We start from the raw sequence: 27,294 nt of genomic DNA, 5'->3' as shown, positions 1-27,294 counted from the left end.
GAGGGGTTGAGTGACGGGCAGCATGTGGTTGTAGGATGTTGAGAATGATGTTCAAAAGAGGTTGAGATCATTTTGATAAGAGGAGAGCATTTGTCAGGAACAGAGTCTGAAAATGTTTGTCGCAGATTGACTGCATACAGAGAGGAGGTTTGTCCCTAACACAGACCTGTCCGTTATCTGCCGGGTCTAATGGACTTGTGAGTCATTCTTCCACTCAGGTTTTAAAGCAGAGCAGATAGCAGGCTGGGGCAGATATACTGTCAGTTACAGATGTTCAAGACTGATACATTAGTGTGGCTCACCGATGCGCGAGGTTGTATATGTTAGCGAGAAAGAGAAAGAGAGAAAGAGAGAGAGACAGCGAGGGGGAAAAAGAGAGGCCATGCATTCATGCATGCTTGATGTGCTTGGTCATATTCAGTCTCTTGGTGTTAATACCACATAGCTGCTTGCGCGGGCTGTGCACTGCCAGTGTGAATATACATGAATTCAGAGAGTAAGTGTGATATTCCTGTTTGTGTGTGTGTGTGTGTGTGTGTGTGTGTGTGTGTGTGTGTGTGTGTGTGTGTGTGTGTGTGTGTGTGTGTGTGTGTGTGTGTGTGTGTGTGTGTGTGTGTGCGTGCGTGCGTGCGTGCGTGCGTGTGTGTGTGTGAGAGTGTGTGAGAGTGCTCATCATATCTTAGTAGCGTGTCTTATCTTATAGTTCTTCATGTATGTACTTGAACATGTGCTCCATCAACCTTTTGGCGTGTGTTGCTTTCTCTCCCCATAGATCCTCCGTGTCTTCAAGCCTGTAATTTGATCTGAGTTTGTCTCACTCAATTAGAGCCTGGGGAAGCTGGAGCTGTGTGCTGTAATCATTGGCTCATAGTCTCCACAAGACAAAGCAAGGCAACAAAAGGAAATACCTCCCCACCATCACACCCTCTCTCTCTGTCCTCAGCTGAGTCCACGGCTCCTTTGACCCGGCGTCAGCCTCTGTATGCGCTACACAATACTGGACGTGCACATCTGCGCACAGACACAGCTGTTAGAGAACACCCCAGTCGTAGCACAGAGGTAGAGGAGATGTTTTCTGAACACTCATACAGAGTGCATAACACAAGCATAGATAACACATTCATGTTAGTGTGGTCACATAAACTGTAGACGGAGGGAGGACAAGATGTGGTTTAGGGTGAGGTGATGTAAGAGGGCGGAGGTGGACCGTGAGAAGGCTGGAAAGAGAAATGAGGAGCAAAGAAATAAGAGTTTAGAGGGAGGACGTTTTCTTGACATGGCTGTCGATTGGAACAGGAACGTGTGTGTCTGTACCCCTCTCTGTCTCCAAGTATGAGCTGCTTTCGAGAACCGAACCCTGAGCCATGAACCATGGCCACATGTTCACAATGTGACAGGCGTCACATATGTTTTCTTGGCAGGTGGGGAGTTCCTGGTTTCTATGCCAGATTTCCTTATCTTTAGACGGCATGCATGCACCCAAGGCTGGGCCCCTGCCCTAACCCCCAGCAGTGGCTCAGACTGTGCCTGTTTAGGGTTGGGGGGTGGGGGGAGGGAGGGATGGATGGATGGAGGGGTGAACTGACCCCCACAGTAACAGGACCCAAAAAATCTAATGGACCGAAAGCCTGATAAACCCTGGCAGCTGAGCTTCCTCTCACAAAGGGCCTTTCCACCACCACAAACCCTGACACAAGTGTTCACCAACACAAAGATTCACAAAGACAACGGATGCGAAATGCACAGTCATACACAGCGTAACGCCCTGGCTTTCATACAGACACAGTTTGAAGTTGACTCAGTCTGACCGGCCTGTGGGGCTGCTCCAGTGGAGGAGGGATGCGTTACGTAACTGGGAGGCTCCGTGGACGTGTTCTGAGTGGAGGCTATTCTGTGGCTCTGGGCCTGCCTCAGATACTTTCTCATCTCAGCTTTGGAAAAGATTCATATCTGGATTATACTCATTTTGTGTGTGTGTTTGTGTCCAGTATGTGTGTATGTGTGGGTCAGATGGCTGAGCGGTTAGGGAGTCGGGCTATTAATCAGAAGGTTTTTGATCCGATTCCCCGGCTGTGCCAAATGACGTTGTGTCCTTGGGCAAGGTACTTCACCCTACTTGCCTCGGGGGAATGTCCCTGTACTTACTGTAAGTTGTTCTGGATAAGAGTGTCTGCTAAATTACTAAAAATGACTAAATGTATGAGTAATATGTACGGGTTTCTTTTTTGGGTGCCCATCCACCAAATGGGAGCCCAAGCAGCAGGTTTAGGACAGTGAAGCGTTTTCCTCCTGGAGGGACCTCTGCAGCTCAGCCCTTTGCTTTCATTGTAGTAATGGCAGCTGTCCAACTGACCTGCTGTTATCTCTCATCTCAGCATGGTCGAGTTTGGGGCCGGAGGGGGAGGCAAAGAGAGAGAGAGAGCAGCTCATGTAGATATTGATGATAATGTTAGTTATGTGTTGTTTTCCTGTGAAGGCATGTCTAAGCTTGCCCATCTGTACACAGCCTTCCCCCTTGTGTTTGTAAGTCTGTGTACGCATGTTTCAGGCTGCTGATAAGCAAGGGGCCGCTTCAGTTTGGACTGATGATTGAGTGTGGTGTGTGAGAGCAGCTGCGTGCTGACAGTGGCACCGTGTTGCAGCTGGCGGGGGGGGGGGGGGGGGGGGGGGGGGGGACGACACAGAACAGACCCCCACTGATAACATGGCTCAGACAGACAGACAGGGACAGGGGGCAGGACATGGTGGGAGGTCACATGATAAGACCTCTTGTCTACCGCTGCTGCTGTGGACCAAGACCCAAATGACCAGTGATTACATTAGAGGGGAAGTCTGGGGAGTCATTGAGTTGTTGAGTTGTTTTAGAATGCCAGCACAGATCCAGTGCTCTGTGTCCTTTTTCCTCCAGAGAAGTCATCGGAACACGTACTTTGAAGGAGATTTCTCCTTCAATGTAGATGAGATCTCACGGGGATCTACAAGGTGACAGTGAACAGTGGGATAAGAGAGAGTGAGAAAGATAAAATAAGGGATGTTTGTAGGGGATCACCATTTGAAAACAGAATTGAGATGTAAACCTTAAGGTTCATTGCATGGGCGTCTATAATCCAAGACTATGAGAGTATTCATGGAAAGCAGTTCATTTGAAGGTCATTTCGTAATCTTGAAAAACATCTTACACTCGGAGGTCAAACAGTCTCTTTCATTCTCTCTCTTTTTTTCCCGGGTCTGCCTTCAACCTATCCTATTTTAGTATGTTCCGCCTGGCTCTGTTTGCACTCTCATGAAAAGATAAAAACTGTTCAGATGCCGTCTTTCTTTCTCAGGAAAAAACCTGTGGAGGCAGAGTGGGGCTGTTTTCTCAGTCCGGGGGGAGCGATCTGCTCTCTGCGGAGCCAGGATGATACTCTGCATGGATTCAACACAGCTCTTTATAAGGACAGAGGAAAAAGGGCCTGCTGCCTCTATATATAGACCGACTTTATTGGGCCTCTTGTCTCTTTTCCCCCTCCGCTGCTCTTAGGAATCTCTCACCAAAGCCATGTGGGCGGCCAACCCTTCTCTCCTGCCCGCAGAGAGGAGAGTGAGAATGATAATGATCTGGGTGATAATAACAGAGTGAACAGAGAGAGAGAGAGAGAGAGAGATAGAGAGATAGAGATAGAGAGAGAGAGAGAGAGAGAGAGAGAGAGAGAGGGAGGGAGAGAGAGAGAGAGAGAGAGAGAGAGAGAGAGAGAGAGAGAGAGAGAGAGAGAGAGAGAAGACACGCAGACAAGACAGAGAGGCAAACAGGAGGATAGATGGTGAGAGGGGAAGTGAGTTGGCATCAGTATATCTAACATGGACTCAGCACTCCTCACTGGCTGTCATCTCGATTGCCTAGCAGAATGAGAAGGTTGATACAGGGCACTCAACCGATGTCTCCCTGAGGTCTTCTGGATGATTCCAAACTATGAGCAATGCTAGTATTTGTCTGTCTTGTTTTGGGGGCATGTGTATGTGTGTGTGTTCTTACTCTCCACTACACTGCTACATGTATTTCAAGCGTTGATCTCTGCTATCTAAACAGGCCTCTAAACTTGTGCAATCTAGCTGCCTAAATCTCTACAGCCAGTGTATCCCTTAGTGATACTAACAAACCGTACCTTGGTGTAACAGTAACTGTGTCCAATCAACTAGGCTTGGAGAGATTGGAAGACTCAAGTAACAAAACGACAACAAGATAGTGAAAGCAAATATGGACTGATAAGACATAGCTACATTTTATCACTATATTAAAGTGATTTGTGTTGTCAATCTGTTTTTTTTTTATAAATCTGTTGCCGGAGTAACCTTAACATGTCTATATATGTGTGAAACATCAGACAACACAAGGGATGTTCAAGTGATAAACAGATAGACAATAATGATCACAAAAAAACATAATAATCCAAACTCCCAAGAACATATTCATATTTCCCTGTGAGTATAAAACGAATTAAGTATCTATTTGAATTTTGACTTATTTTCCAGAAGACACTTCTGAGAACATCTTCAAAGGTTTTGCCTGTGCAACACTCTACAAAAACAAGATTGTCAAAATGGGTTGTCTCGTTTGATGGCCATGACCCTGTCCATGAGGAGATCTGAGGAGGTGTGAGGGTAGCCCCACCCATAAACACCATCTCCTCCCTGGAGTTAAAAAGACTCAGGCCAGATGAAAAATGAAATGTTTATTTGCATGTGTGCTGTCAAATACAGGGGTTGTACAGAAGCATCAACTGCCAAGCAAATTACATGCAAATGAGATTCAAATGAGATAAAAAGAGGCTGAAAGGGTGAAGGATACAGTATGTTTGTATGCATGCCATGGTACACGAGTCACTGCTTTGTACATCTATCACAACTGGATGAATGAGAAGGTGGACTTTCTATGATAACAGTGAACAATATTGGACCCGAGATAAAAACTAAATGAAAGACCTACAGGATATTTGAATGTCGTGCCAAGGATTATCTGAACGTCTAATTTGGTGACAGTATGAGTGTGGTATTTGTATGCATGTTTGTGGATGTAGAGTATGTACCACATTTACCTGTTTATCATTGGTTTTCCCTTTTAAAACCACCATCAGTTTCACCACAACAGTAACAGAAGAGCTCTGAGAATGACCAACGATGGCGTCACAATAGTGGTGGACAATGGGGCTGTGTCGGGGAGAGAAGCCCGGGCGTGGCCACGCTGGACAGAGGCTCCTCACACTGCAGGGGCCACGGCAGCTGTCTGAGCCGCTGTGTGTCTCCCTTCGCCCCACTACCACTCTCTGTTCAGCTCCAACACTGGAACGCAGGGATGGAGGTGGAGTGGGAGGAGAGCCAGAGAGGGATAGATGGCAAACATAGACTGGAAAACAAAAGGGACAGAGAGGCCCTTTCAGTTCAAACATGCACATACATACACACAAGTACACGCCCAAACACACACACACACACACACACAAGCACACTTGCATAGATAACCTCACAATTATTGTCCAGCCTGCATTCATCTTCTCTTCAACACCCCCACAACCCTCACACACTTACCCACTGTTAGTCTCTGCTCCTCCCATACTTATAAACGTTGTGCAGTTGATTTGAGTTACAGGAGTGTTTACCCAAGTTTCTAAAAGGAGAGCTATCCTCTTCAAACAACCATAACATTTTACAGGCCACAACAGAGACAAGTGATGAAGCTAACCCGCTGAACTGTATTTCACATAAAGGAAGAAAGAATTCTGGTTGCCTCGGCAGGATTCTGATTGTAAGGGCAAAATCATAGTCACAAAGATTCATGACAGGTACAAACCACCTGGATAGTAAGACGAGTCTGATGAACAATTGAAACAGCCCTTGTGGGACTGTGCAAACAGCGGAGGAACCTCATTGACTGTATATTAAGTCTGAATAAACACAAAGCCAACCTGCTCTTCAGTTTACGTTTAATGAGAACGACACAACAAAAGCCCAGTACAATAGTCACTGCCACGGGGGCTTCTGCTGTTGACTATTCAGACACTCATGCACTTCTGAATAGGCTTCAGGATGTCCATCTGTTTTAAAGCATACATGGTCGGCATTAGATATGGGAATTTTCCTACAGGTCATAGGACAAGGATGTTACAGAACTTTGACTACATAGAGGTTTTCCCTAAAAGGTCAAACAGAATGTATTTATTTTGGTTCCATTTTAGGGTTTGCATTTAGTTGCTGTAGTGGCATTGAGGATGTATGATTGGTTTGTTTTAATTCCTGCATCTGAAACATATATTTTACACTAGGCTTTGAGACAGCAGTCCTATATCACATAGGCCTATCCCTCTATGACCTTGCTGGTCTTTCTACCCAGAGAACTCTGTCCATCAGAGAACGTGACCTTGCACATTCATTTCCTGAGGGATCGGGGGACCATGAGAGAAGTATTTCCCAGACGTTCCCTTTAAATGGATGTAGATGGAAATATATTGGATACAGATAGAATCAGATTTACAAAATATTCCTAGCCTAGTAGTAAATCCATGTCACACAGTCTGACGTCAACTGCCGACATGTGGATGTTTTCCGAATGATAAACACTGTTAAATAGGTTTTGAGCGCCATCTAGTGGTATTAATCGATTTCAACAAACTACGACAAAAGTTCATATCAAAATAAAACGCTTTATTTTTTTTATGTGGAAGATTGTAGCCTATTTATAAATAATTTACTCTTTAGCCTACATTGGTTTCTCTTCACACTCAGTGATTTGAGTATCAGTACATCTACGCAATGTAAAAATGTACTAAAGAGAGCTATGGTGTATTTTAGAAACGGATCTATGAGTGAGATGAGTGGACATCCAGACCACCATGATAGCAAAAAGGAACATTAAGGCAGATAGTGTAAGGTGGTATAAATCATGGATGAAGCACGTACGGAAGTTATTGCCCCATGCGTGAATTTTTGGCTCCAACCTACACTCTGATGTGTCACGCTTTCAAAGGGGACGTGAGGTGTGAACATTGTGTCGTCACAGTGAAACGGGCAATGCTTTGGTTTTCAGCTATTTCATCAATCGCAATGTTCTCGGATTGTTTACGCAACACCATATAAAGTGACGCCGTGAAGTGAGCTGTAGGTATTTTGTCTTGACAATTTTGCATTACCGTATTGTATGTGTATCGAAACAATTGTGTCTGATGAGTTCCACTGTAGTTCCAAATGGGTTTTGATGGCAACATTTCTGAAAGATAATCTCTATCTTGAGAAACTGGGATAGTGTCCCCGACTGAAGGTAGGATGGTGTTGTGTAACTCTGTCTGCCCAGGGTGTAAGAAACGTGACATGTGTTAGCCAAGCTGTCTTCTGCAAGCAATTTGACCCACCTTGTTGGTCACTGCACCTACACAGACTGCCTGCATTCTTGCAGAGCTTGGGATATTGAACCCTAGACTCCAGCCCCAAAATACAGAATGTCACAACTATGGAACAAAATTGTGACACCATTTATTTGTGTGTATTTATTACAATGTTTTTAAAATTGTAAAAAAAACTGCTTAGGGGTACTGAATGTACAGTGTCATTTAAACGTAACAACTGAGCAATTATCCTTACAGCTTCGCTCTGGCTGACTGAGCAAGCTGAGCTAGTGACAATTGGAAGCAGCATGAGATAGAGGGGCAAGAGAACAGGGGCCGTGCTGCATGGAGGTCCCTAAACCCAGGAAGATAGTCCATCCTGGGCAGAAGGAGGAAGGAACTCAGGGCAAGGATGGAAGCCCAACACCAAGTATTGAAAGTGGTGAGTGTTTCTCATGCCCTGCCTGCCCTTAAAACCTGTCTCTGTGTTTGTATTCTGAGTGGCCATGGTGCTCTGTCACCTGTGTCTGTTTGACTTGCAGGAACAAATTATGCCAGGCTGACCTAAGGAAAAAAGTTTAATTCCTAGTTTTGTTTCACTGGTTATTCTTATGTGATCATATGCGTGACTCAACATAAATCTCCTGAACCAACTCTGTTTACAGTTTTGGACTGTTGCTTTGACACCTGCAAGCTTACAGTATTAAGCCTTTATACAGCTTGCCAATGTATGAATAATGTTGAATAAGTCATGAGGTCACACTTGGAAATGTCAGGTGGTCAGATGTATGAATACAGAGGCCAGGCATTAATGTTTCATGTGTTTGCTGACTGTGTGTTTGGTCTTGGACTGAAGAGGTCAAGGTTTAGGTTTCAGTTACAGACCCCAGCTTTGTGAACCTAATGATATATTAATCCCATGATCTCTTTACATCGGAATGTTGTTGAAACACATGTGAGGCTACTATGACCTAAGTGTAATTGTCTGTTCAGAACTATCAGGTAATAACTACTGAATGTACCAAATGTGAAGTGAGAAATACATATTTGGTTAACGGTGGTTTCTGTCCACAAATTCGATTCAGACCCCGCAGGAGATATGGGGGACACCTCTACAGACCACCAGAGCAAATCAGTGTGTCAGCGACGCACCCAAGCACCCCAGATCCCCACCATCAATAAGGGCCTACAGCCAAGTACAACCAGCAACTTCAGACAGCCGACACACTTACCATACATACCATACATCTGTCAAATAGAGCTGTCATCATCATGCATACTGGCTTGCTTGTGTTTGTGTGTCAGCGCCCCCTCCTGAGAGCAAAGTGCGCCGCAGCTTGCTCAACCTTCCTGTCATCAACCCAGAAAGACTCAGGACAGCCAAAGCCTTGGTGGACAAAGCGTTGCAGGTAAAGTGTGTGCTCGAGATAGTACAAATACATCTGACTTTGTTCCGAAAGGTCAATCAGTCATTCTTTCTACTCCTCGCTCTCCCTCCTCCCTCTCCCCCAGATGCGGAAGGTCTTTTCCATCCAGGGTCAGTACCCGGTCGTTCGGGCTATCCTCAGGGCCAGAGGTTGGGTAGAACGCCGTCTACCACAGCCAAATCAACCTTGCAGGCGTCGCCGTGGAGATGAGGAAGACGATGGGAATGATGCAGATGACAGTGATGATGATGATGATGATGGTGAGCTGGGAAGTAAACCGTCAGTGTTTCGTAATTGTATTTTGTTTCTTTGATGTATTTGATATTTATATGGAAGATGGACTGAGTGGTTTGTTATGTGGCTGTGCTTTTGCTTAGACAATCCACACGATGTTGAGAAACAGGAGGATCCTGATGACATGTATGATATCATGGTAATATGTTTTCTGGTTCACCGCGCCTGGTAGCTGAGATGTGGTTCCTTTTGCGATGGCCAGTCAATACAGTCCCCGTTTCTTGACTCTTACCAACGAAATATTGTTGAATTATGCACTTCTGATAATTGCTCTTCTGTGGTACTCTCTATATGCATCATTTTCATGTAGCTTTGGATAAAAGGTATCTGTTGAATTAAGAAAATGTATGTAAATGTGGTTCAAACACATTTCACTTTGACTACATAGGCGTGCCAAAGATCATGAGAAAGAATTCCGTTGTTCAACAGTCACGCATGGTGCGCAATGAAAGGACATACCTTTATTGGACAACCCGTAGAGAGAACATTGACATTCGGATTCTGCGAAAGGAACAGATTACCAATCATTATGCAAAGGCGGGAACCATCACCACCAAGGTCAGACATATCATAATGTCATCAGCCTATTTACCTAACTCGGAAATGCTATTGATGACACGTAGGGTTTTGTCCTTTGTCCCTTGTACCTGTCTGTCAGGTGGGCCTGTGTGTCAACCTGAGGAACCTGAGGTGGTTCGACGCAGCTGACCCGGACACGTTCTTCCCTCGCTGCTATAGGCTGGGTGCAGAAGATGAGAAGTACGCCTTCATCGGTCAGAATGTTTCCTTTGTCACTATTGGTTAGCTTTACGTGCTCTGTATTCCTTGCATTGTCACTTTACTTTCTACTGGATGGGTTTCCAGAACATTTCTGTACTCTATCATTGCTATTTTCACACCTGTTCCCCCCCACCACCACTTCTTTTTCTTCTAAATCTCCCCCCAATGTGTGCAGAGGACTACAGGAGGACAGCCTGCACCAGCCTTTTGAAGTGTATAGTAGAGAGGAGTTGTGGTGAGAGAGGAGAGGGACTAAAAGCTCGGACAGATGCATCAACCAAGCAGTCAGGCTAGTGAACGATGATGGTCATTCACAACATCATGTCAGTTGCACATTATTTGTTGAAAGAGGCTAACTAATTTCTGTCCTCGTCCCAACTGTGTCTTTAGGTCAAAACAAATCCAACAAGCGCCGACCAGTTGTATCGGTGTCCAGCACAATCATTGACATTGCATTAGAAGTGTGTCAAGACTTTCTGGATAGTTTGGAACATAATGACATAGACATTTCCTTGGACACGCCGCCAGCGCTTGATGAAGAACAGTGGTCTGAGTTCATTCACAATTATTACTGCGTTGTTCAGTGAGTACTTTGTTCAGTGAGTACTTTTTAAGTGTCTGATGATCATGTCTTGATGGGCCTTTCATACCAAAGAGCCATTAGAGACCGCAGTCTTTCTTCATTTTCCCACCTTTCTCTCTCTCTCTCTCTCTCTCTCTCTCTCTCTCTCTCTCTCTCTCTCTCTCTCTCTCTCTCTCTCTCTCTCTCTCTCTCTCTCTCTCTCTCTCTCTTTCTCTCTCTCTCTCTCTGTCTTTCTTTCTCTCTCTCTCTCTCTCTCTCTCGTCTCTCTCTCTCTCTCTCTCTCTCTCTCTCTCTCTTTCTCCCTCCCTCCCTCCCTCCCTCCCTCCCTCCCTCTCCCTCCCTCCCTCCCTCCCTCCCTCCCTCCCTCCCTCCCTCCCTCCCTCCCTCCCTCCCTCTCCCTCACTCCCCCTGTTTCTCCCTACTCTCTCTAATTATCTCTTCCCAGTGATGGAGTAGAAATAGAAGACAGCTCTATGTACCTGGGCAGCTGTCAGGCCATGTTGCAGAAGCTTCAGGAGGTCAGTCCACAGCTGGAAACAGACGGAACTCACAACATCTGGATTATCAAACCAGGGGCCATGTCCAGAGGTAGAGGTGAGCTTCAAGAGGAGCACATCACACAAAACAGTCATAAGTCATATCTAATAATCTAGCTCTTATGTCAGTCATAAAAAGAGATATTTACAGTTATACTTATAGTGTTGCTGCCTTCGGTCTCCAGGTATAATGTGTGCTAAGCGTCTAGATGAGATCCTCAGGCTGGTTGACAGTGACCCGTCCCTGATTAAGGACAGTAAGTGGGTGGTGCAGAAGTACCTGGAGCGCCCCCTGCTAGTTCATGACACCAAGTTTGACCTGCGTCAGTGGTTCCTGGTCACTGACTGGAACCCCCTCACTGTCTGGTTCTATAAGAAGTGCTACATGCGCTTCTGCACCCAGCCCTACTCAGTAGAGACTCTGGACAGGTATGGGAGGGGTTGAGAGAGAACTGTGGTAGGGGAAAGTGGAAGAGGTCATGACAAACGGTTAACTTTTTTATTCTTAAATATTTACTACATTTTCAACCCTTTGCCTCTCCCTTTATTTACCTCAACCTCCTTCACTCTGATCATCTTACCTTTCACCTGCCTCCCCCAGCTCCATTCATCTGTGTAATAACTCCATCCAGAAGCACCTGCAGCCTTCTCTGCAGCGCCACCCAGAGGTACCGGCAGACAACATGTGGTCGTGTGACCAGTTCAAAGCCTTCTTGTCTAGGCAAGGCTGGGGTGCACAGTGGGGGTCTGTGGTGGTCCCAGGGATGAAGAAGGCTGTGGTCCATGCCCTCCAGACAGCTCAGGACCTGGTGGAGTCACGACGAGGCAGCTTTGAACTGTATGGAGCTGACTTCATGCTTGGTAAGTTTATCAGTGTGGCATAGTGGCATGGCACATTTTTCAGGATTTCAATGATGGGCATACGTGTGACCTAGGAAAGAGACAAACATCACAGAATTTGTGTGATTCATACTCCTATCCAAAGGCCAAATCGCATTGTGGAGAATGGTGCTGGGTGGTACGACCATGCAGTTGGGGTATACGAATTCTGTGATGTTTGTCTCTTTCCTAGGTCGTGACCTGAGGCCATGGCTGATAGAGATCAATGCCAGCCCCACCATGGCGCCATCCACAGCAGTGACTGCCCGCCTGTGTGCGAAGGTTCAGGAGGACACTTTACGGGTGGTTCTCGACAAACGTCTGGACAAGGGGGCACAAACCGGAGGCTTTCAGCTCATATGCAAGCAGGTGAAGTTTTACACACAAGTGTTGGTACTGTTTTTTTTGTTGTTGCATGAAACGTGTTGTTCAAAAATGTTAGTTTAATCATTTGGTTGATAAGCAAAGTCTCTTATTTTTCTTATCGGAGATACATAATTCTGTATTTCAGAGATATTCTCTTTCAGGTGGTGAGGATAATTTTTTTCAAGTTAGAGTTTTAAATGGATAATGGTCCCCCAACTATTCATCCCAATAAATATAGTATTCTAAAGTGTGTGTTCATGGTGATCCAAAGCGTGAATGGAACATTTTGCTTAGGAACCAGAAGAAACATGCAGTTGTCTCTATTAATCTAAAATAATCAATAAAATATTCCGCTCACTGTTCTTCTCTCTCCAGGCTGCAGTGGAGGTGCCTCAGTATGTTGGAGTCAACTTCCTTGTCGAGGGCTCCCAGATCAAACGGCCCTGGCGCACTCCTCCTCTGAAAGCCTCTAAACTCTCTGAGCCTCGGACCAACCTAGGGGTCCCAAGACGGTGCCCCGCCAGTAAGGAGGAGAAGAGGACAGAGAAAACAAAGACAGCATCTAGGAGGTGGATGAGGGCTGTGGTTAAACAGCTTTCCCTGTCTAGCACCAAGGTCCAGCACCCTTCCTTTTCGGACAGGCCTCCGGCCACAGACACTTGGAGGCTGCATTACCCATGCCTGCCCATGGGGGGTGTTCACTCGTATCACAGGCCCCCCATAGCTCAGTCCCGCTCCATGGATTGCTGGAGAAGGCCCCAGGTTATAAAGCCTCGGTCGGTGCAAAACTGCAGACTCTTAGATACCAGCTATCAAGGCCCTATCTTTCCTCTGGAGGTCATACGCCTGCAGGACCCAGCCAAGAAGGCCCCTTCCCTGCAATTCACTCCCTTTGTCCGTCATCCTGGTTTCAGGTTTTCTCTACATCAGGACCTCCACCAGTGCATTGTCAGAGCTGCATGCACAGGGAGAGGACACTACAAAAGCACCTGATCCAGAGGATTATTATAACCCTTCACTTGCTGTTACATTTGAAGTTTGGTTAATCATTGTAGACCTACCTCATATAAAGTCATTGTTGAATCATAGCTTTGTGTTTGTATTTTTATGAAAATGGTTTATGTTTTCCACTGTGAATTACGGGTGTTATATAATTTAGACCTTTTATTAAAAAAGAATGTGTTTTTCCGTTAAACTAGAAGAAATATAAGCTCATGATTATGTACAGCTCAAGTTGGACTCCAAACGCAGAGCTGTGTTGAAGTCCAAGTACTTTTGATTGTGTAGTGCGATTGCGTCACAGTTTCTAGACCGGTTACGTGCGCGCAGCTGATCAGTCTGTATTTGCCAGGAAAAGATGGCAGCGTCCGTGTGCCGAGTTGGGAGTACTGTGGGTAAAGCCCTCGCCAAAGCACGCAGCGTGAGTAATCAGACACACATTTAAGGTGTTTAGATTATAACATAGTGTGGGAAAAGAGATGTTCAGTCCGATAAAAAAAATCGAAACTTGGTTATAACCATCGAATAACAAGGCCCTTCATAAGCCGCACTAGCCACCTAACGTTAGCACAGCTAGCTAATGAGATTGAGGCATGTAGGACTCGCTAGCTCGCTAGCTCGCTAACATTACGCAAGGTCAACTGTCAGAAGAGGCATAACGTCTTAAAATCAGAGTCTGATCTTTGCTCATACAGTTTTGCTTACGTTTGCTAAGGACTTGTTCAGTATTGTGTTCGTTTACAGATACTTTAGTAAGGTCATTCTGATGAGAACTGAGACGTCCTCATTTGCCCTCCCTGCTTTTATATCCCTGCTTAGCAAGTTGGCTAGCCAGTGTTAGTAAGACAGTGCTAACGGTGACTGACCTAGTCAGAAAGTATATAATTGTAGTTTTTCGTAAAATCTTTCAATCCTCGAAGGCAAACTCTTTTAACGAGGTTTTTACTAATTCTTCTGACAATAACTTGTTACTATTAGTAGTTGAAGGAGATGTGGCATCTAGCCATCTAATAATAACGATTTGGCTTTTCAATATTAGAAGTGTAAGAAATCAACTACGGCGTGTATGACAAATAGTTATAGCTAACATAAATGTATTACATGAGTGTTGCATTACATAGCAACCTGGTTATGTACAATTATATTGTTATCATCTCCACAGTCCTGCAACCAGACATTAAAATGACAATAATTCTGGTAACCTTCTAATTCCGTACCCGCTAGCCCGTGTTGCTGTCTCTGCGTCGTGGTCAGGCTACAGTGTCGTATGCCCAGACCCTGCTGGGGGCCCCTGAGACCCGGCTCACTGCCCTGGACAATGGCTTGAGGATTGCCTCAGAGGATTCTGGACATGCCACATGCACTGTAAGAGCCTCTGAGAAACTGCTTTCAGAACACAATGGCATTTGATGTCAAGAATTCATACATGCATTCTGTTTTTTTCTACTGTAGGACATCAGAATGTTCCCTTAATTCACTGTGTAGACTTGGATGCCACTAGGTCACGTACTGAGCATCTCCTCCTCTTTTAGGTTGGCCTGTGGATTAGCTGTGGTAGTCGCTACGAGTCAGAGAGGACCAATGGAGCAGGGTTCTTCCTGGAGCACCTGGCTTTCAAGGTAAGCTACGCTTTACACTGTTCAGTGTGCTTTGAGGCTCATGAACTTGTATGTCAACACTGTTCTATATACCCAGACTTGATCCTTACACCTTGTTGTTGTTCTTCTTCTCCTCCTCCAGGGGACAAAAAAGCACCCCCAGACAGCCCTGGAGCAGCAGGTAGAGTCGATGGGTGCTCACCTGAGCGCATACACCTCCCGCGAGCACACTGCATATTACATGAAGACCATGGCAAAGGATCTGCCCAAAGGTGAGCTGAACAGCATATAGGCTGTGTGTGTGTGTGTGCGTGCCCGCATGTGTGTAACTGTCTCGTCTCTCCCGGTCAGCGGTGGAGCTGCTGTCTGAAGTGGTGCAGAGCAGTGCCCTGAGTGAGGCTGACATCGAGCAGCAGAGAGGCGTGATGTTGAGAGAGCTGGAGGAGGTGGAGGGCAGTCTGCAGGACGTGTGTATGGACCTGCTGTACGCCACGGCCTTCCAGGGCACCCCCATGGGGCAGAGTGTGCTGGGGCCCTCTCATAACGCCAGGTACACACCAACATGCACAAGCGCTTCATCTGGAGCCTGAACACCAACGCACTATTACCATTTCGTACCAGTGTTTGTCTGTATCAAACATCTGTCTCTCTCCCTCAGGACCTTGACTCGCCAGGACCTGGTTGAGTACATCAACAGCCACTACAAGGCCCCCCGCATGGTGCTGGCTGCGGCTGGAGGTAGGCCTCCGAGATGCTGCTCTGTTGGGGCTTTGTGTTGGTAGACTGTGGAAGGTTCGCCCCACCCGTGTGTTTCGATGAGTCGTCGTTATGGTTTAATACTGAATCATGGAATTTCGAACCCGCCTGTATGTGCAGGGGTGAGCCACGAGGAGCTAGTTGGGCTGGCCAAACAACACTTCAGTGGAGTGTCCTTTGAGTACGAGGACGACGCCGTACCCGTGCTGTCCCCTTGTCGGTTCACCGGCAGCGAGGTGAGAACAACGGTCTCTCTGTACGTGGTGTGCGCGTGTGCAAGCGTGTCTGCACAGGCCATCCAAATCTGGTTCCCCATGTCCCTACAGATCCGTATGCGCGACGACGCTATGCCGCTAGCACACGTAGCCATCGCTGTAGAGGGCGCCAATGCCGCCAGCCCCGACATCGTGCCTCTTATGCTGGGCAACTCCATCATCGGCAGCTATGACATCACCTTTGGAGGAGGAAAGGTGAGCTTTGTGACTCCTTTTCCCCCTCCTTAGTATATATCAGTTAAAATGTCAGATCACTATATATATATACATATTCTCTAAATCATATCATCGTGTGTGTGCAGCACCTGAGCAGTCGACTGGCTCGTTGTGCGGTGGAGGACAATCTGTGTCACAGCTTCCAGGCTTTCCACTCCTCGTACAGCGACACTGGCCTGATGGGCATCTACTTTGTGGCGGATAAACACAACATCGACGACATGGTGCTGTACGCCCTGAACGCGTGGTGAGTGATGTCATAACAGGCGCCAGGCCGGCTGCAAACCTCAACTCAGCGGTGTGCCGCGCTGGTCTCTGAGCAGTCTCCGTCTCTCTCTGCAGGATGAACCTGTGCACCACAGTGACGGAGAGCGACGTCGCCAGAGCCAAGAACGCCCTCAAGGCCAGCCTGGTGGGACAGCTCAACGGTAAGACCCCCCCCCCCCCCCCCCCCGTGTTGTCTTTCTCACACAGACACACACGCACGCCAACAGGTTCTAACACGTGGTGCTCTCCTGCGCAGGCACGACGCCCGTGTGTGATGACATCGGCCGGCACGTCCTGAACTACGGCCGCCGCATCCCCCTGGCCGAGTGGGACGCACGCATCGACGTGAGTCCCTCGACGCCGCTCCGACACGCCCCCGTGCCTCGCACACGCTCGCCACCCCTCCCCTCTGCCTGCCTACCCTTACACTTGTCCCTGTGTGTCTTCTCCCCAGGCTGTGACGCCCAAGATCGTGCGTGACGTCTGCTCCAAATACATCTACGATAAGTGTCCCGCTGTGTCTGCTGTCGGTGAGTTACTGGACATTTCCTCTTTTTTTTTTTTCTTTCTTGTTCCTCTTTTATCAAGGCTATGACTCTGTGTTCTGACCTGTCCATCTCCCTCCCTCCATGACACAGGCCCCATTGAGCAGCTTACCGACTACAACAGAGTGCGCAGTGGCATGTACTGGCTCCGGTTTTAAGACGTCCCACCGCGCCCCCCCTCCTGTGTGCGTTGTCAGCTCTTCCTCCCCTCTTCACTCCTTTCTCACTGCGAACATGAAGACCCGAGAACGGCCTCAGTTCATCAACACGGACAGCCCTCCGTTCTCGCCCTCCTCCTCCGTCTCTTCATCGTTCCCGCCTCCCTTTCTCTCCCGCGGAGGGAGGGAGGCCCTGGGTGCATGTGTTCGCGGTGTCTCGGTTCACTGTAAAGACATGCTTATTCATCAATTACCTCTCGAGAAAGATTGTAATACACGGATTCCTGGTGTTATCAAGGAGCATTTTAACATACTTCATACTGTTTTGGGAAGGAGGAGAGAAGGGATCTTCTGAATACATTGTGATATACCTAGAGTTAAATCAGGCCACTGTGTACAACCTGTCATTGTGGAGCAGAAGTATTTATGAATTGCTGTAACGTTTTGTTTCTGGCCTCTATTGTACATAACAGAAGCTCTCATTCCGATGAATAAAATACTGTTCAACACCTTTGTGGCAGGCTCTGGTTTATCTACGTACATCTGCTTCAGTAAGGCCTGATGTTGTTCTGTAATGATTCATTCCAGCCACACGGGGGACATGATGGTGCTCTCCTGTTCTCACCTGAAAAAAGGCAATATCCTGTCAACACACAGTCACTCAAATGTTCCTCAAGTTCAAAGCCTCCCTCAAAGTATTATTCTCCCTTTGTTCCTTCATGAGTTAACTCTTATTGCGTCCACTCTCCACATCTTATTTTCCTGTCGGGTCTGGGATCCCAAGACTCCCTCCACATACCAATAATTTAATTTAGTCATTTAGCAGATGCTCTTATCCAGAGCGACCAATGTCAGAACTGCATACAAAGAGTTGCAGATCAGTTTTGCATCTATACCTTTACCTAAATAAACATCTGGTATTTACATTTGTAGATGTGTATTTGCTGATATCAAGAATAAATCACTCTGCAAAATGTCAGACAACATTCTGTGCTGGAGTGTGCCTGAATTAATATCTCCAGAAATGAATGTCAACTTGAGGGTACAGTGTGGCATGCCCACTTACTTTCCATGGACAACTCGCATCTTATCCTCCACTGATCCACCGAAGGACTGATCTTAATCATACATGGCAACATGTGTGACATAAAGCACATTGGAGTTCGTAGTGTATTTATGAAACAGACCTTGAACTGCAACCCAATAGCTGCAAGATGAGACATGCCTATTTACCTCTGAGTCACCCCCTTGATGGCGTCACACTGGATCTACAACACTGGGACTGCTGGTGGTATTCTATTCCAGGCTGTTCCACCTATGAGTACAGCCAGTGACCCCCCCCCCCCCCCCCCCCCCCCCTTCTCTCCTGCCTGAGCAGTGCTGCTGATAACAAGGCTGTAGGATGGGAATGTGACCCCATGCTGTGTGTTCAAACTGAAGAGGTCACCCAGGCAGATCCTCCTCTGAATAGCCCCAGGATCAGGTCCTTCTGTCCAGGCAGCAGATGTTGGTCTTCTGTTATCATTAACCAGATGAGGATAATGTCTTGATGGACCAAGCTGGAGGTGACTCAGCAAACGAGAACCTTGTCTTCCTCTCTCTCCTCTTCGCAGGGGACACAGCCTCTCCCTCTTTTCTCTCGTCCGCTGGGTTTTCGCCCCAGTTGATCCTTTTCCTTTTCGCCACGTATCTCATCTATTATTTTGAGACCGCAACGCACTTTTTTTTAACCTAATTTTAAGTGGAATTGAGAATGTGTGTTTTAAATATCTCTATATAGGTTTTAACCAGTAAATCAGAGACTGGATGTTGTTGCTCAGCATGGTCACTGATGGACTGGTTGACCCAGTTATAAAGAAACCAGATGTAACCAGATCTCCCAAAATGTAATGATGGACATGGTGACAGAGTCTCACTATTGATTGGATTTACAGGCACAGACGGAACCTGTTGGACTGTTCTGTGAAAGATGAATCCCACTTGTTCTGTCAGCAATCACAAAAAAGAAAGATCTCAACTGTTTCAAAAGATTATATATATATATATACTGTAACATGTGCAAAAGGTGATAACCCTATGTGATAACCCTATACATAAACAAGCACCATGCATTGATCAGGCCTAGATAAAGCATACTTTCACTAATGATGTTGGGAGTTGGCATGAGGTTCAGGGTGGTGAACGGATATTATGACCAATATAGAAAGGCCAAAATATTACAATTAACACTGTCTTTGTTATTTTTAGACAAAGAAGGTGATAGCAATGACAAGAAAGGAAATTACACAAGATGAGAGGGGAAGGAAAAGGATGGAGAGATGCAAAAGATAAACAGGGTGGGGGGGATCGTTGGGGGGGAAGGGGAAATGTGACGGTGCAGTGGGATGAGGATGAAAGAGAGGCGAGTCTTGGATAACGAGAGAGAAGTCAAGTTGAACAGTTGTCCGTATAGGTGTGATTGTGGTCGTTCTTCTACCGGGAGTTCAGAACCTGAAAGACAGAGAGACGATCAGTGGAGGACAGACGACAAACACTTCAACAGAACCTTGCTTCAGAGAAGAGAACTCAAGAGACTTTCTGTTACTTTTCCACTCCAGAGCCGTGACATTGGGTAAGTCCTTGGCATTTAGACTATTTTATTAGGCTTTACCAAACTGGTATTCAATTTAAAACTCAGTTTACTCAGTGGTCAGCACAACAACCCATGAATAGCTAAGGGTAAAATAGTATTTTTAATATCTATAGAATTTTGAACAATATTGCCACCCAGTTTAATACTCGTCATTTATCTACTTAATAGACATGGGATCAGTTAAGCACAAGGAAGATAATTAAACAATGTTTCAAAGTTTACGCATGAGTTGGACCCACTGACATGCAAATACAATGAGCAGTTATTTCTGACGGCAATTACGTTCCAAGGAGAAAAAGCTTTAATGATGTGAATACAGTGCATGGCAACACAATCTACAGTACTGTATTGGTGACAAATAAAAGAGGCAAATCTGTATGTATACATGGTCTGTATTTTCAAGTATTTTCTCTCCTCCCTAGACCAAGAGTGCTGACCATGCAGGGCATGCGTTTGTGTTTAGCCTTGGCTTTGCTGCTTCCCTGGTGCATCCAGTGCCAGAGAAGAGGCTCTGCCAGTGCCGATTTGGGTGAGGACACAGAGACGGACCTAGTGGCTGTTGACGTCCTAAACCACAGCGGTGTCCTGCGCACCCTGTTCCCCCCAGAGTACCATCCAACCCTCCGGCAAGTCAGAGCTCCACGCCCGGCGTCCCAGATCCCCAAGAGAGCCCAGCAGGGGTCCCGCTTTGCTCTGTCTCTCGATGTCCCCACCAGCATCCTCAGTGTCCTCATAGACCTGGCCAAGAACCAAGACATGAGAGCCAAGGCAGCAGCAAATGCAGAATTGATGGCCCGCATTGGCAAGAGAAAATGAGGACAAAGGGGGGTAAAGACCAGGAAGGATCAGTCTCCTTCCATGGGGAAGGATCCCGGACCAGGCTGTGGTAAATGTGCTAGGATGGCAGCAGGCTGGCTGTAAAAGGCATATCCGAATCTTTACTGAGTCTTGATTTACTTTAGATCCTCAATGTTTTATATTTTCATTGCATAATTATCACCTCATTCCAAAAACCTTCCACAGATTGCCTCTTGGAAATGGCAAAGAATGATATAGCAAACCTTGCCAATTGTCACTGAGAATGAAGCTGGTCTTTTGTCTCTGATACAGTGAATTAAAATAATCCATAGCAAATTAATATTAAAGAGAAATATTTAAAGTATATGTATTGTGTTTGTTGAGTGTATTAAATTGGAAGGTTCCAAAATAAAATATAATAGTGTAAATCTGTTTTGCGATTGCTGTTTTCGTTGTGGTCTGACGTCAAATGCACTTATTAATTACAAGCATCAGCAAACAATAAAACACAAATGAATGGGCCTAAGCCAAATCATCCTGCGTCAGTCACAGCAGGTTATCTTTGATAATGGGACACAAGGAATGGAGAGGAAATTGACCTCAAACACAAACAGAGCCCCCCTGATACAGATCTATGTTGATTTATGCCTGACCCATAGTCAAAAAGATATGTTTCAATCTACAATCCAAGTTATTTCATGTCTAAGGTATTCAGATGACACAGTTGAAACGTATAGGCCTATCCCCTCATATAGCCTCCACGTTGCCTTTCGTCATAGCCTACATCCTCATTGTAGAACATACTTTGTGTATAATTACTTTAATAATTACAAGCTGATATTTGAAGTCAAAATGAGTCACTGGACCCTGAGGTATTCAGCAATTGTCTTGAACGGAACTGGCAGTTTATTACTAAAATAAATGACTAAATGTTATTACTGTGGCCCTACCACTGTTTACTCTGACAGAAGCGTTCCAAGATTCACAAGATCGGTAGTGTATTAAGCAGCAGCTCATTGTTCATGACCATTGCCGTATGGAATAAATAACGTGCAGGCCTACCACATTGTTTGCTCAGGGAGTATAACTTGATACTGTCGCAGGAAAACTTACGAGCATACCATCGGGTATTTGCCCATGAGCTATTTGGCATATTCGTTCACCAACGATTTTGTCCACACGGTGTCAGTATTTTTTCTTTAATGCGTCTTTAATGCCCTTCCAAGTTCTGTGTTGTTCGTATGAGATCACACCTATGGTTCAAACGTTGGAGAACTACTTAAGCCACGATAAAGCTATTTAGCTTGTCATTAGGCTTAATTCAGTGCAGGTGTTTAAGATGTTTGTCGTAGCAGATGGCAATGTAATGTGTTCAATTAGGCAAAGAAAGTAAACGACTGAAGTTGGCACGCTGATGGTGAATATGATGGGCTACAACTATGAAGTGCATATGAAAAAAAAACTGCGCCTATTTTAGATAATAGCCTACAACGTTTTTAATAATTTGGGGAAACTTTATACTATCACTTCACACACACACCCTTGTATGTTGTTTGCATTACGGTTCTGAGACGGGAACCAAGGCAAATCTTTGTGTTATTGGGCCTTGTGTACAAACAAGTGCGTCTAGGCCTATGCGTATGTTCGTCTAGGATGTTGACACAGTTACCTATTCTTGAATACCGCGTTTGTGTGCATTTTTCTTATGAGCATGTTAGTGGAAAGAAAGGAAATGTACTAGAGTTGCTGCATGGGGTCTTGTAAGAGCTAAGAAACAGACAAGTTTGTGAAATAATTGGCAGCAAATCAACAAATTGCGAAAGCAACAAGCTGTTTCTCACCACCATAGATGATTTTATGGAGTGTGTGTGTGAGAGAGAGAGACATGTAGGCCATATGTTGTCACACTGACGTAGTGATTTGATGTAGTGATTTGATGTAGTGTTTTGTACAATCATGTTTTTATTTAGGGTAGATTGTATAACATGGATGGTGTGACGCAGTCAAAGGGACAAGGAATTACCTCATTTTGGCCTATTCGTATCAGCCTAAATGACGTGTTTAAAACTCAAGATAATGCCAGACTACATTTGGACTTTGACATCAGATATGTACAATATTGCCAGGACATGAGAGCCAAGAGTATTAACTGGACCATCATTAATGTACTTCCTATTTTTATTTTACCATAGTATGTGGATTAAGGGTTAAATTGACTGTCCTAAATTTAGGGGTCCATCCATTCTGCTCACAGATGAACGAATTGGCATTAATTAATGTTCTATCTTAAATGCTGAAATTTTATAAATTGAGTGATAAACAGCATTTTAGGGGAGGAGAAGTGGGTGGGACACAGATAGAATTGCTCAATATAAAAGCTGACTGTGCAACTGGCAGATTTGTTAGAACAAAGGTGAATGTGACGCAAGAAGCAGAAGGAGCTAAAGAGAGAAGACTGACGCTTGAGTTAAGAGAGGTGGAGACGATACCAGAAGAAGCTGTGTAAGCGTAGAGAGAGAGATCTTACTTACTGACGGTAACTTGATAGACTATAGCAACTGCTGGGTTGTGAGATGAACTTCTTTTCCTCATCAGAAATGTATTCGATGGTTGACTCATGACTTCCAGCACGTCTGTTTTAATGGGAGCACGGCATCTCCTGCTGGTAATTTGAAGCAGAACACCTTTAAGATTAACCTGTGTTCTTTTTGAATCAGCAGGTCCAGAGAGAACGTACGGATCATGACGTTGAATTATGCCATGAAGTCCTTCAGTCTTCTGTCGCCGACTTCTCTTTCTAAGTAAGACTTAGGGAGGGGGAACCTCCCGCTAGGAACACTTAAGGAATAATTGGCACAAGTCTTGACTGTGGCCTTGGAAATAGATCAGCACTACAGTTGGTCATCTTGGATTTGCTATTAAGTTCTTTATTCCATCTCATAAGGAATGTGTCTATTTTACTGTCCAGACAATCAGCAGAGTTTGAGTAGATGTGTGTTTGTGTCCGTACGGCAGGCGTGTGACAGACGGTGTCTCTGCAAGTGCTTCCATGACCCAGCAACTCCTGACGGTCAGGACTGCTCCGTCCAAACCTTTTCGGGTCACCATTTTTGACCGCAGTGTGAAGAAAGGCATCATGGCAGAGAGTCTACAAGACCTCATCAACAAGGTGAGGTTCTGAGGGAAGGTGGAGAACAGTGTGTCAATGTCAGGCAGTACATGGGTAACAGTGAGATTAAATGGAATGGAAGAATAGAGAGTGAGGAAGGGGATATGCTGTAGCTTGTTTCATAAATTTTTTCACATCTATCATTTGTGATGTCATATATTCATGACGGGATACAATGTGACTCAGACAGACCAATGAAGGACTGGAGATTAAAAGCATTGGGTGATTCAGAGCCTTGCAAAGAGAACATAGGTTTTTTTCTATGAAAGCTTTTTGTACTGTAGGATGAACTCATTGTCGTACTGATGCTGATTCACTTGTTTTTCTTTCACGCGCTGTGACGCTATTGCACCTTTCACACACTACTTTTAGAAACTCATGATCTTTAATAAATTTTTTGAATTTTCAAATAAGAGACCTTTCAGGAACTTCTTATCAAAGAAAAGCACATTGAAGTGTGAACATACTGTCACCAATTACAACTTGATATATAATTATATAATTGTGATTTAAGTAGGAAAGGGACCTCTGAGACAATGACTGGAGATGGCTGTACATGTTCTCCCTGTTGATGTTCTTCCTGCTGACATGTTGCTTGTCTCTCCACCAGGCCAGGGACTCTCTGCAGGTGTCCTGCGACGGCGTCCTGGTGCTGGAGGAGGATGGCACCGGGGTCGACACGGAGGACTTCTTCCTGACCCTGCCCAACAATGCTGCCCTCATGCTCCTGAACAAGGGCCAGAAGTGGACTCCTTCACAGGTTGGAAATGCCTCATACTACTGTCGACTCACTTCACTAGGATGTCCAGCATGTCATCAGTCAGTATGCCTGGAGGAGAGGCCACATTAGCATGTTCAGTATCCGCTCTGCACGAGGCTTGGTCATTGTCCATGGTCCTTCTGCTGTGGTGGCAATATGAAATTACTTTGTGGGGAAGTTTATATTTCATAAACTGAATTCAATATTCAGGAAATGTGACGAGAAAGAGAAATGCAAAATCCCTGGAATTAATTTGTAGAATTAATATAAATGTGTTGTTATTAAGGCTGACTAATACAACTGGCCTGATATGGAATAAGTCTGAAAGCAAATGGATATCAAATGGCAAAACTCACTCAGTTTTTGGGACAAAATGACGATTCAACAAAGGTCCCGTTACATTGGAATTAGTTTATTTCCATATTCATTTAATTGTGTTATGATTGGCTGCTACCTGAATGCCAACGCTCTGTGTCTGTTCTGCTCGCTTCATGCTGAGCCTGTCTCATTAACATAAGTCATTTCCTCTCTCTGGTTGTCAGCCTGATGTTTAAGATGCATTCATATCTATTCTAATGCACTCTGTGTTACTTGCAGATGACAGAACCCCCTTGGGGTTCTGTTCCACTTTGTCAGAATAATTCTGAACACTTAAGGGGATTATTTTAGAACTTATATTTGAAATTATATACTCCATCATTGTGTTTATAGTAGCCTTTGAGCCTGACCATTCTGACCATTTGACTGTCAGTGTTCCAGCAGAGTCCAGCACCGAAAAGATGTGGCTCGAGTGACCTTTGATCTGTACAAGAACAACCCGAAAGATTTCATTGGCTGTATGAATGTGAAGGCCACACTGTATGGAGTGTACACAGTGTCCTACGACGTCCGCTGCTATGCTGCCAAGACTATGTTCAAGTGAGTAAATTGTGTGTGTGTGTGTGTGTGTGTGTGTGGGGGGGGGGGGGGTTACTGTTTGGGAAATAAAGGTACAAGAGGTCAGATCTCCAATAGGTTGGGATGATTTTAGGGAGTAATTTTAGATGAGCCATAAGTGCTCAAGAGCAGCTTCAGGTGAACAGAAAATGAGATTAATGTTAAAATGTTTATTACTGATGTTGTGTATTCTGTTTCCATCTGCCTGAAACCTTTTGTTTTGTTTTTTCTTCTTGTATGTTATTATTTTACAACTCTCTTCATTTTTTTTTTTTACTGCTGCATGAGCACTGTATTTGCACCGTATGGCTGCATTTGCATGTTATGGCTCTGTCTGTTTGGTTACTATGTATTTGGTCTGGTGGTCCATCTACACGGCAGGTATTCGTCTGTGTCTGACCAACATTGTTTGTCCTGGTGTTAACAGGGAGATGCTCAGGTGGACCTTGTTCTCCATGCAGACCACAGGCCACCTCCTGCTGGGCTCTTCCTTCTACATCGAGCAGATGCTGGATGAAGAGGAGCAGGCAGAGAAGGGACTGGCACTGCCTAAGAGCAGCAGGATCAAGAAGCTGCAGTGTGCTCTGATGGGCAAGACGGCCCAGTGACAGCAGTCAGGGATGCCACCAACACTCAGGAGTTACATGCTCCCAGATGCGGAGGTAGTCATGCATGGTATGGACCCTGGAAAATGTCACCTGTTGCATCATTTGAATGATGTCACGTGCACTAGTCGGTGGTGAATGATGTGCCTAGAATGGATGTAGTCCGTCCTTGTGGAAAACGGGAAAGACTGCAATTTACTGCTGTCGTTTAACTAGCTTTGTTACACTTCCTGTTTATCAGAATGGAAAACAATGCACAAACCTTTTCTCTGAATGCACTTTTCTATTGCTGTGGCTACTGCTGCTGTGGCTACTACTGCTGCTGGTATGGCTTGTATTATATACTGCACAAAACTGTTCTTTTTTTATTTATACGCTGAAAAAAATAAATGATATGGATCACTGCAGCATTTATTTCATTTGTCGCAAGTACAACTAACTCACAGGGCTCAATGGTTAGTTTAGAGGAAGGGGTCATTTGTCATTGTCGTCTGGTCATCTCACAGCTCTGTAATAGTGTTGTGCCCTGTCCTGTCCTGCCAGCTGCAGCGTTTTAAGGGGGGGGGGGGGGGGGGGGTGGAAGGCAGGACAGGCTAACAGCTGTTGGGAGTAAAGTGGCAATGGATGACGGAAGAGAGCCATTAAACTAAAAGGAGAGGGTCATGATTTTGCCAGCAACATCAGCAGGTCCACTCCCCAGTTTTTAAGGAAAAGTGGCTGGGAAAAAAGGGTGTCATTAACAGAAATGATATAGGTTCCGTTTGGTCGTTCTGTCAAACACTTGAGTGGTCAGTAAGTGTGCTTTCAGACGCATGGGTATGAGTCGGGACAGCAGATTGGTTCAGATGGTACACATACCCTGGCACTACACATACCATGGCACTACACATGCTGCCTCCTGAACTGGGTCTCATTAGCCTCATTTCAAAATGATGCGGGGTATATCAGATCCAATGTCACATGGTTTCATTTTCATCCTATCCACTCCAAGACGTTTTCACAATCTTCTTCTCATGGACCATAACACAACTCTTTCAGCAAGTACACACAGACCAATTTCAATGATATTCAGAATGTAGTCTCTAACAGTTGAACCTGAGGAGAGTTCAGTGTTTACCTTTTACCCATTCCATTCGTGTTACACAGTTGTATGGAATAACAATTTAATGCATCTGCTTATCTTGATATTGGAGGGAAGTTGAGGAATTCCATCTGAAAGAAGGATACATTTACATCTTTCAAGACATCTTTGAAACAGGCAAGACACCTATTTGTATATGCTAAAGCGCAGTGTTGTGCATGAACGAGTTCAAAAGAACACGTTCATTGAACACGTTCATTTTTATGAGAACGATGAACT

General features: G+C 45.3%; 4 protein-coding genes across 9 annotated transcripts; all 4 read left to right on the top strand.

The window, feature by feature from the left end:
* Positions 1–7,700: 7,700 nt before the first annotated feature.
* On the top strand, positions 7,701–13,213 carry LOC136941055 (tubulin monoglycylase TTLL3-like). The gene is made up of 14 exons (XM_067233447.1): positions 7,701–7,795; positions 8,433–8,551; positions 8,661–8,764; positions 8,868–9,042; positions 9,160–9,215; positions 9,506–9,634; positions 9,735–9,849; positions 10,032–10,145; positions 10,247–10,439; positions 10,885–11,033; positions 11,161–11,404; positions 11,577–11,836; positions 12,048–12,223; positions 12,596–13,213. Exons 1-14 carry the CDS (start codon positions 7,701–7,703, stop codon positions 13,211–13,213), a joined length of 2,547 nt encoding a protein of 848 aa, XP_067089548.1.
* Positions 13,214–13,571: 358 nt separating this feature from the next.
* On the top strand, positions 13,572–17,543 carry uqcrc1 (ubiquinol-cytochrome c reductase core protein 1). Its single transcript, XM_067234275.1, has 13 exons — positions 13,572–13,640; positions 14,444–14,584; positions 14,752–14,838; positions 14,960–15,089; positions 15,169–15,367; positions 15,476–15,555; positions 15,694–15,809; positions 15,900–16,043; positions 16,151–16,311; positions 16,407–16,492; positions 16,588–16,676; positions 16,786–16,861; positions 16,970–17,543. The coding sequence occupies exons 1-13, from the start codon at positions 13,578–13,580 to the stop codon at positions 17,032–17,034; spliced, it is 1,437 nt and encodes a 478-aa protein (XP_067090376.1). The 5' UTR covers positions 13,572–13,577; the 3' UTR covers positions 17,035–17,543.
* A 2,561-nt stretch (positions 17,544–20,104) lies between these two features.
* LOC136951732 (urocortin-2-like) lies at positions 20,105–20,482 on the top strand. The gene has a single exon (XM_067246318.1). It carries the CDS (start codon positions 20,105–20,107, stop codon positions 20,480–20,482), a length of 378 nt encoding a protein of 125 aa, XP_067102419.1.
* Positions 20,483–21,862: 1,380 nt separating this feature from the next.
* On the top strand, positions 21,863–26,338 carry cidec (cell death inducing DFFA like effector c). Of its 6 annotated transcripts, XM_067239322.1 has the most exons (7): positions 22,889–22,966; positions 23,182–23,265; positions 23,480–23,633; positions 24,244–24,393; positions 25,145–25,311; positions 25,757–25,939; positions 25,980–26,338. In XM_067239322.1, exons 2-6 carry the CDS (start codon positions 23,207–23,209, stop codon positions 25,935–25,937), a joined length of 711 nt encoding a protein of 236 aa, XP_067095423.1. In that variant the 5' UTR covers positions 22,889–22,966; positions 23,182–23,206; the 3' UTR covers positions 25,938–25,939; positions 25,980–26,338. The 6 variants fall into 6 exon arrangements, with proteins under 6 accessions (XP_067095461.1, XP_067095423.1, XP_067095414.1 ...); XM_067239360.1 differs by lacking the exon at positions 22,889–22,966 and adding an exon at positions 21,863–21,881 and having other exon boundaries at positions 23,185–23,265; positions 25,757–26,338; XM_067239313.1 differs by having other exon boundaries at positions 25,757–26,338.
* The last annotated feature ends 956 nt before the right edge of the window (positions 26,339–27,294 follow it).

This window comes from Osmerus mordax, chromosome 1 (genome assembly GCF_038355195.1).
Source record: "Osmerus mordax isolate fOsmMor3 chromosome 1, fOsmMor3.pri, whole genome shotgun sequence".
NCBI lineage: Eukaryota > Metazoa > Chordata > Actinopteri > Osmeriformes > Osmeridae > Osmerus > Osmerus mordax.
Note: the sequence above shows the minus strand (reverse complement) of the source record. Positions and strands in the feature narration are given on the sequence as shown.

What these genes read in the sequence shown, in the direction of transcription:
- LOC136941055 (XM_067233447.1), top strand. Translation starts at nt 7,701, where the DNA reads ATGGAGGTCCCTAAACCCAGGAAGATAGTCCATCCTGGGCAGAAGGAG. An exon ending in CCAACACCAAGTATTGAAAG is followed by an intron (nt 7,796 to 8,432) that starts TGGTGAGTGTTT and finishes TGTCCACAAATT; the next exon opens with CGATTCAGACCCCGCAGGAG. An exon ending in AATTATTACTGCGTTGTTCA is followed by an intron (nt 10,440 to 10,884) that starts GTGAGTACTTTG and finishes ATCTCTTCCCAG; the next exon opens with TGATGGAGTAGAAATAGAAG.
- uqcrc1 (XM_067234275.1), top strand. Translation starts at nt 13,578, where the DNA reads ATGGCAGCGTCCGTGTGCCGAGTTGGGAGTACTGTGGGTAAAGCCCTC. An exon ending in GGGCCCTCTCATAACGCCAG is followed by an intron (nt 15,368 to 15,475) that starts GTACACACCAAC and finishes TCTCTCCCTCAG; the next exon opens with GACCTTGACTCGCCAGGACC. An exon ending in TCCCGCTGTGTCTGCTGTCG is followed by an intron (nt 16,862 to 16,969) that starts GTGAGTTACTGG and finishes TCCATGACACAG; the next exon opens with GCCCCATTGAGCAGCTTACC.
- LOC136951732 (XM_067246318.1), top strand. Translation starts at nt 20,105, where the DNA reads ATGCAGGGCATGCGTTTGTGTTTAGCCTTGGCTTTGCTGCTTCCCTGG.
- cidec (XM_067239360.1), top strand. Translation starts at nt 23,207, where the DNA reads ATGACGTTGAATTATGCCATGAAGTCCTTCAGTCTTCTGTCGCCGACT. An exon ending in TCGCCGACTTCTCTTTCTAA is followed by an intron (nt 23,266 to 23,479) that starts GTAAGACTTAGG and finishes TCCGTACGGCAG; the next exon opens with GCGTGTGACAGACGGTGTCT. An exon ending in AGAAGTGGACTCCTTCACAG is followed by an intron (nt 24,394 to 25,144) that starts GTTGGAAATGCC and finishes TTTGACTGTCAG; the next exon opens with TGTTCCAGCAGAGTCCAGCA.